General features: G+C 42.2%; 1 protein-coding gene across 1 annotated transcript; it reads right to left on the minus strand.

The window, feature by feature from the left end:
* Window positions 1-82: 82 nt before the first annotated feature.
* Window positions 83-7,020, minus strand: LOC131959312 (proton channel OTOP3-like). The gene is made up of 7 exons (XM_059324473.1): window positions 6,425-7,020; window positions 5,667-5,803; window positions 4,594-4,652; window positions 4,346-4,500; window positions 1,884-2,560; window positions 490-654; window positions 83-411 (listed from the first exon to the last, which is right to left on the minus strand). The coding sequence occupies exons 1-7, from the start codon at window positions 6,798-6,800 to the stop codon at window positions 241-243; spliced, it is 1,740 nt and encodes a 579-aa protein (XP_059180456.1). The 5' UTR covers window positions 6,801-7,020; the 3' UTR covers window positions 83-240.
* Window positions 7,021-9,462: the final 2,442 nt, after the last annotated feature.

Here is a 9,462-nt window from a genome sequence, read left to right on the forward strand (position 1 = left end):
AAAAAGGAACTTAATAAAAGTTTTATTTATAGCTCTTTCACAGATGAAAAAAAAGTAAATAACTAAACTAGATATAACATATTCTAGAATATAACAGAACTTTATTTCCCCTTCAGGAATAAAGAGGAGAGAAAACTGTTTAGATCAGAAATAAGGATCACTATATTTTCTTTTTTCAGGGCTCATGTTGTTTTCCAACCAATATATTATTAATAATTTCTAGTTTCTGAGTCCTGACGGTCAGGCAGAGAGCAGCAGCTCCATCAGCGCTCCCACTGAGTGCATCCTGTAGAAAACACCGAGCGGCTGACCCAAGTTCACCAGAACGAACCAGACGGAGAAGCCGAAGAACTGCTTCCCCAGGCCGTTCTCAAACTGGGGGTGGACTCCGAACGCCGGGATGACCCACAGCTGCAGGAACAGGGATAGGGAGGGTTTTATTAATGCACAAACAGCTTAATAAACCAGATAATAAGCCCCTGCTGTTACCATGATGTTGGACAGGATGAGGAAGCAGCAGATCTCCTGTATGGCTCTTTTGGTCCAAGGCTGTTTCCCATCATGCTCCTGGGCAGCAGCGGGCCGATCCCCCTGCAGCAGAGAAATATCTCTCTTCTTCTCCTCTTCTATGGGTGCAGCAATCTTTTTCTTTGACTGTGGGAGAGTTTATGATACAAACAAAACCATAAATGATCGACCGCTTCCAGTTTAGTAAACATTAGATGTGTTTCCACTGACAGGGTTCGTACGGGCGCTTGAAATCCCTGTAAATGCTTGAAATTCTTACTGTATTTCTCTTGCAATCTGACTATAGATAACTGCATTTTCAATGGAAAAAATATATAAACTGAATAGCCTATAGCCTATCTGAAATGAAGACCGCTCTGCCTGTGTCTTCTTGTTTCTGAGATATTTCTGGTTGCTCTCCCCTGTATCTTCTTACTGAAGGGAGTTTTTCTGATTCCTAGTGGATGTGGGGGCTCCTGAAGTAGCCTATTTGTGGGTCTTTCCTCCTAGTTTGGGTCGTGTTTAGTTCCACCAGCTGCCGGTTGATGATTTTTGTGAGCTTACTTTTGCTCCTAGCCCCTAGATTCCCATACCAGTATGTTTTATGAGATTAGCAAACTACTTTTAGTTGTTAAAAGTTTAATACCATTGCTGGTGGTATGGTTAAGTGAAATTACCCCTTTTAGTATCGAAGTTCTCATCTAAAACATGACATTTACAACCGTTGAAAGGTACTGGAAAAGCTTGAAAATGGACCTTGAAAGTCCTTGAAAAGTGCTTGAATTTGACCACTGAAAAAGTGTACGAACCCTGCACTCCTTGTTGTAAAGCAGCTGAGTGTTTTGGCTCCGCCCATTCCCCTTGGCCTCTGTTCCCATATTATAGGTACTTTAGTAGCTGCTAACCAACGGAGTTAATGTGACAACAGACCAACGCGGCAAGCAGTCCTGCCAACTTGGAGACACTGTCTCTATATTTAGACTATTCAGACCCTCTAGAGACTCTTTGTCTCTATATTTAGACTATTCAGTCCCTCAAGAGACTCTTTTTCAAAACCAACTATCAACCAATCAAGGGACTTTTTCTGGTGTTACTGGAGACTTGGAGACTCGTTCCTATTCTTCTTAACGAGTAGCAAGCGCTGTCCCAAAGCACTCACAAGCGGCCCAGTCCTCAGCAGTCTCTCCCAGCTGCAGTCAGAGCAGGAGATGTTAACCCAACAGAGTCCAGTCGGCGCCAGTCTGACAATGAATCACGCATGCGCAAAATCGCCGCTAAGTAGCTAACCAGTGAAGTAGAAGATCCTCTATCCCAAGTCACACCCATGTACCCAAGTACCTGATGGAAACGCGCCTGTTAACCTGAGCTGCAGGTACCTTGAAGATGCTGCTGCGCTGCTTCTTCTTGGCGAGCAGGCTGGGGTGCCGGTGGAGGCCCTCGATGATGAAGATGTTCTGCAGGATGAGCTCCAGCAGGCTGAGCAGGGAGTAGGACAGGTCCAGGTCCCCCAGAGTGCCACGGGTCCCCACAGCCAGGGCCGCCACCAGGGAGAAGTAGGAGAGGGCGAGCTGGCCCAGAGCAGCCGCCACCAGCAGCAGCACGTCCAGGCTGCGGGTCGGGTTGTGGCCCTCCTCGCTTGCCCTCCGCTCCAGCCGGTGGACCAGCAGCCCGGCCAGCGAGCACAGGGACATGACAGGCATGACGGCCAGGTGGTAGCCGTAGAATATGTGGAAGGCAGTGAGGCGGAGCTGCTGCTGGCTCACCCAGACCTGGTACAGGATGAAGACCACCACGCCAGCCACCAGCACCAGGGCGCCCAGCACCAGGCCGAAGAAGATCCCGCCCTGGTACACCACGTTGAGGGTCAGCTTCTGACTGACGTGGTGGTGGCCCGGACTCATCCCGCGGCCCACGTTCTTCCACATCACGTAGACCATGCAGCCGGCCATCAGGTAGTACTCCAGGTGGAACGGGAACAGGATCTCATAGCCTTTCCTGAAGGTCAGACAGGCGGCGCTCGCACTGCACTGACACAGGCTGGAGTTGGACACGCCTGCAAGTAGAATGTGGACTTTAAAGGCACCATGTGTATGTTATGGGCAGAAATTTAACCATAGACTGTATAACTAATGGACGTAGTGACCATTACATCCCCCGTTGGTTTGTGGCCCGTTTGATGCATCAAGTTCAGCTTTACACTTGTGACCATCTTGTTTCCGATATGGGGAGCAGACCATATCTGGACTGTGGAGGAGCGGGAGGGATCTGATCACTGACTACACGCCTATACACCTCAACCTGTCTGACTCATGTTAGCATAAACTGGAGCATTAACTAGATGGTAGTTTTGGCAAAAAACAAAACATTCAAATAAACTGTCATGAAGTGACCAAACCGGTAAACGGCCTTATTTTTATATATATATCTATAACTTTATTGGCACGTTGCCGTGAATACGCATTGTTCTGCTTCTCTCCTGATGATGGCTCACCTTGTTAGTGACCTGTCAATCAAAGGTAGCCACGCCCCAAATCACACGATTCTTTATCTTCTATTTTCTTCTAAATAGGGCCACTATTTGAACTATTAACATCAAATTGTCTTGAAGAAGTAGCAATTGAGACCATAGTGTGTGTCCTAAAAAACATTCAGAGATAATAAATCAAGTGAGAAGTTTTCTCATTTTGTATTGAAATGAATGGACCCAAATGCTTCTGCAGCTGCCGTCGGCGTCCCCTGCTGGAGTCTTTGTTAGAATGCAGCTTAAGGCACTTCCTGGTTTGCCTCACTGCTCAGACCTGGAGGTTGACGCCTGATTTTAACATATTCAACAGAATGTGAAGAAATTACAGTTCTGACATTACGTGAAAGACATCTCTACTGAATTTAGCTGCTAACCAGTTGCTCCGGCCTGTAATACCACTTGTACCCCGAGAGGCAGTAGTGAGTCACTGAATCATTCTCAGAGAGGACAGAGAAGTAGACACAGCTAAACTGTTGCCTGGACACGAGTTTAACACCTAAATCTAAAACTTAACATTAATTAAGACCAACATCTGAACTGGGACTCTGCAACAAGACTGTTGCAGTGGACAAGGCGCCAGTTAGTCCAGCTCTCAGAGGTGAGGCAACTTAGCCTGGATTCAGGCTAGACCATGGCTCGATCAGACCAGATTTGGTTTTGTGGGGGCGTCCCAGTGGCACACCTGGTAGAGTGCACACCACAGAGGCCTAGTCCTCACACGGAGGTGGCTCGGCTCGGAGCTCTTTCCTGCATGTCTCCCCCTTTCACTCAGAACCTCTCTGCTGTCAATAAAAGCTGAAAAATGGTCAAAAAAACACAAGTAGTCCCAGTCACCTGAGCCTGTGTTTGGGCTCTGGGAGTCGGCACTACAGAGGATGCCGGAAAAAAATCAGCAGCCTGCAGCAGAAAAGCTGAAACCAATGCAATTACTGCAGAAAAGCAGCCCAACGTAACGCTGCAGAGGCCAACCATGTAACCAGCAAGTCTGTGAGAGTGAATAATGAAGATCTCTGGCTCTCGCTGCCATGGGACAGGGACTAACAACTTTAGTTTGGTAGAAGAAAGTTGGAAAAGCTGGTAAGGAAAAAAAATCAGAACACAACCACCCTCGTTAGTGTTTTTCCTTTTGAGGACATTGGCGATTTATTGCATGTCGAACTGCACAGTCCTGACGAGCTGCATGTAGTAAATTCTGCAGTTCTTGCACAAGGATAAACCTTGTCCCCTTTTTGTTTGGAGCATGTGGCCAGGAGTTGCACATCGCTCCTTTAAATAGTATATACAGTACAGTACAGGCCGTTGAAGTTTCCCTACCTTCTAAGTCCAAGCCTCCTGCTGCAGTTGAGTTTAAGTTGCTGAAGTCCAGTCTGTCCCTTCTCTCTAACTCGATCTCCTCGTGGATGGTGTCCTCCGTCACCGCGTTGAGCCACAGCAGCAGGTCGGCTGAGAGGATCACCATCAGACCTGACCTGCAGCACACAGCATGCAAACAGAAGATAAGAACAAATATAGAAACTATATATAGATATAGATATGTAAATATGTTGATAAACGTGCTGTACCTGGTGATGATCTTGTGTCTGTGGATGCAGTCTTTGGAGTGAGCCCACAGTAAATATGTCTGCATCAAACAAAAGTAAGCACTGATTCAATAAGGGCTCTTTAGAATAAATACAAAGAGACGTGAGGACAAAAGATTCACTTGTTGAGATGTTTTTACAGAGAACACAACATATCAAAGTGCTCCAGGAAAACAGGCTAAAGGGTTGTTTGTTTTTGGTCAGAAACTCTCACCAGAAGAAAACTTCAGATGAATTTTATGTCTATTTGTATTATAATACAGCAGATTCTGATCTCATATTGACAAGTGACTCTTACTGAATCCCCAAAGTAATTTCTTGTTGTTTTTCCATCAGTAGTTTTCCTGTTCCTGACAGCTGTGTCAGTTTTCTGCTTATTTCTGCAAGCTAAGGTGATTTAAAAAAAACTTTTTTGGCCTCAAAACATGACTTTTAACCAGAGAGAGTGGGAAACAAATGTATATGCAGGAAACGTGTAAATTAACAATTTGTCAGATTCACTGCAGTAAAAAATAAGCTGGTTAGTGGAATTTATATTGTGACACATACTGAGTTTAGTTTACAGGGTCATTAAGGGATTTTAAGAGTTTAATAAAGAGATCATTTTAGGGTTTGCCATTAAAGATTGGAGATAGGTGAGAAAGGTAAAAAAACAAAAAACATTGCAATTAATATAGAGTATATCACAATGAAACTTCCTCAGTTGTTTACTTACAGTACATGAGACAGTATTTTCGTATTTTTGTTATTTCTCCAGTAAATGTAAGCCATAATCATTATAATTAGAAGAAATTAAATAAATGAAGACATGAAATGTTTCATTCTGTGTGTAATGGATCTATATAATGTCTTATTTCCACTTTTTGAATTGAATTACTGATAAATAAAAGTTTCTATCATATTCTCATTTTTTGAGATGCACCTGTATGTCTACATATTATGAATAAGCTGTGACTTCACAAGATTAAAATGCATTTTTTCTATCATAAATGTTGTTAAATACATTTCTGTCTCCTGGTTTTGATCTTGTTCCAGCAGCTGTTTAAATCTGTTACCTGCAGAGCGAGAAAAGGAGCCTCGATGAAGGGAGAGACGACGGTGGCTGCAGGTTTACACTCCCTCATGCTGATCAGATAACCGGCGCTGAAGACGTACAGCAGCAGGCTGAAGGCTGCAAACAGCATGAGGACCACTGGAGCAGAGACAGACACATGTTTCATTAACCCTTTGGAGTTTGGGGCTATTTTGTCGGTTTTTGACGACTTTTCATTCTGCCTGTTTAAATTACTTCATGCCATGCCATGTTGGTAAGTTTTCAGCACAACCTCACCTATATGACCTGATTATAATTTTTTTCATTTTGACTAACTGGATCAACATTTTCAACCCTTTTTTTAAAACAAAAAAACCCACATAAACAAAATATTGCATTAAATGCTGAATGCAAACTGCAAAATTTGAAAAACCTCTGGAAAAACTTACACTTGGTCAAGTTTTTTTTGTTGTTTTTTTTACCTTTGCTGAAAAAGGGTTGATGCACATGGACATGGAAACTTGACATAGAAATTTTGAAAAACCTCTGCAAAAACTTACACTTAGTCAAGTTGGTTTTTTTAACCTCTGCTGAAAAGGGGTTGATGCACTAAATTGGACATTGATAACTTCTAAAAAAATAAAGCTGACAGCAGGACTCCATGCTGCTTCGTTTTTACGTTACAACGTCATGAAGAAGTCTTGCCCCGGTACTTTTGTGGACTCCAGAGGGTTTAAACTGTCCTCAGCAGATAATATCTGATCACACTCAGCAGCTTACCGGTGACGGTGAGCCCCCCAGCGTGGTGGTCTTTATGGGGGCAGATCCCGGGCTGCCTCCTGGCCCACAGCAGGTACCAGAGCATCCAGACCAGGCTGACCCCCATCAGCAGCAGCATGAACAGCTGGGGCTCCTGGTGCTTCAGCTCTGCCGGGTTGAAGACCTGACCCGCCACCAGGGCCGCCCCCAGCAGCACCACGTTCAGACCCAGCAGCCCCGAGATCAGACGCTTCCCACTGGGAACCCAGACCACCACCGGGTCCAGCCCCGGGTCCTGGAGCTGCTGGTCTGAGCTGTGAGCTGGCTCCTCTCTGTGGGGGTTTCTAAGTGTCCTCCAGGAGGAGTTCAGCTCTGTGGCTCCGTGATCTAGATCCATATTCACCCTCTTTTATAAAAACTCTTCAGTTCCTGTCGTCCTCCTTCTTTTTCTCTGTCTTTCCATTCAGGTTTCAGTTTTTATTGTCGTTGCAGGTAAAAAGCTGCAGTCCGGCGTGTGAAGGCATGAGTCTGAAAGGCTGGAGGTGTGGCTGATCCGGAACATTAATACTGGCACACCTTTCTCAGGTAAACCAACCAGTATCTTGTTTACTTTTCAGGTCGACCTTTCCTTTACCTGCCGTGCCTCTTGAACAAGGTTTGCCTTGCTGTGTTCAGGTCAGTGAGGTTATTAATCAGCCGGCTCCGTGCCACGCACACCAGGAACTCTCTTCTAAAGTAACTCAGTCTTATCATGCAGTAGCTAATGGAGCAGCTGATAACCTGCTGATAGACTTTCTCATTTAGTTTCAGTCTCATTTTGCATGTTTTAGCCTATGGTTTTAGCTCGTTTGAACTGGTTTACATTAATTTCGCTGCTGCAGGAAAACAATTAGTAGAATTTGCTTGAGTTGTAAAATCCATCTGTTGTTTCTGATGCAGATGTTTCAAATCAATATGCACTGAAGCTGCACTAATGCATAGAGCAGGGATGGGCAACAGGAGGCCCGGGGGCCGCATACGGCCCGCACCCTCACTTAAAGTGGCCCTCAGTACAAATACATGCATTTGCATGAAATCTTAAAAGTGCAGTGTACAAATGCACAAAATTACTTCTTGCAATTAATGTTGGTCTGCTGTTCTTGCACTGGAAAAAAAATAAAAGAAATCACAGTAAGTGGTTATTTTTTATTTGCTTCAAACCTTTTGTATTCCTATTTATACTGTTATACATGCATTTCAGCATGAAATATGTTAAGTTACTGCACTATAAACACATTTAAAATTGCAGTTTCATCAAGTGCACGGTCCTATATGTGGTAGTGTTGATGAAAAATTGTGGCCCCCTCCAGCATTTAAGTTGCCCATCCCTGGTATAAAGTAACACTGGCAGAAATATGTGCACACATGACTGTAGAGGGTTGGATTCAAATCACACATTTAATGACTTTAGTGGCTCCACAAAATCCAAAAAAGTCTTACAACACGACTCAGACTTTAACGTGAATGACTCGTGACTTCACTCTGACCTTTTGACTTAAACATATTTGATGCCATTTCCCAAGAACACACATTTTTCAAATACATTTTACATTTTTATATAAACAGCATTGGTGGAATGTAACTAACTACATTTACTCAATTACTGTACTTGTACTTTACTTGAGTATTTCCATTTCATGTAACTTTATACTTCCACTTTTTACTCTACACTACATTTAGCTGACAGCTTTAGTTACTTTCCAGGTCGAGATTTAACATTAAAACATAATACGTTTAAAAATGTTATTAATTAAACAACATAAAAGTATATTAAGTAGTTAAAATCAGCCCTATCTTGACAACACTAAATTAATGCTTACATAAATGCATGAAAAATGATAATAGAGTACTTTTACTTTTGATACTTTAAGTGCATTTTGGTGGTGATACTTTTGTACTTTTACTGCAGTAAAGTTTTAACTGCAGGACTTCACTGTAGTGGAGTCATTTTACAGTGTGGTATTAGTACTTTTACTGCAGTAAAGGATCTGAATACTTTTTCCACCACTGATAAACAGTATTAGAGAAAAGAGAAGAAACTGCCGTAAAATGATGATGACAGTATATGAGTGTTATTTTACAGTTTTAACCATCAGCCTGATCACAGCAAAAAATATGTTATACTGTATTTACTAAATGCTTGGGGGGATTTTTGCTTCATTTCCACTGTCTAGATGTGTCTTTAATTAAATTTTTCAGTTTGTTTTGGCTACAACATGGTTTTGCTCTGAGCACCAAAGCCTAAAAAAGTATTTCATAATCTTAAGTCTTGTTTATTCTTGTTCTATGTATGATTGGAATGAATGTCTGTGAGATTCGGTTAAAAAAATTCGTTTTTCTCTTATTTTTTATGTTTATATATATATAAATTGCCATTTTCAAGAGCACTATAAGTAGCACTTCTGAGGGCCAAAGAAAGGGACAACTTGTGTTTCTTTGGGGCCAATGGAGAGCATTCAATCAAAAATAGAAAAAAATGTCTCAGACCTCCATTAAAAAGGTGTTTCATTTAGTAAACAACACAGTATGACAAAGTTTAGAAACCGAGACTTGAGACTTGACTCTGGACTTGGGACTTAAGTGCAAAGACTTGATATTTACTTGTGAACTCTTGACCTGCTTGACAGTCTGCTGCATTATTTTATAAATGAACAAAAGGAATTAACTGAAACCACCACCAAAGGTTAAGAAAAATAAACCCAAAAGACAGATATAAAGCATGAATGTAAATAATCTGTGATTTGAATTTGAGGAGCAGAAACCATTAAACAAACCTTTAAGTTGAGTTGTGTGCAGAAGGTAAATATGGTTTTACATGTTTCAGCTCATTTACTGCTCAGAATCTCTCCTAATTTAAAAGCAAAATATTTCTACGTTTCTGACCAATGTATATGGAAATGTGAAACTGTTTTTTTAAATAATTGTGATACTGTATGGATTATCTCTCCTCTCTCTCTCTGAAAGAAACTAATCTTATCCGAGTTAGATTACTGATAGAATCCACTCCCTTATTAATAAAG

Source organism: Centropristis striata, chromosome 21 (genome assembly GCF_030273125.1).
Source record: "Centropristis striata isolate RG_2023a ecotype Rhode Island chromosome 21, C.striata_1.0, whole genome shotgun sequence".
NCBI lineage: Eukaryota > Metazoa > Chordata > Actinopteri > Perciformes > Serranidae > Centropristis > Centropristis striata.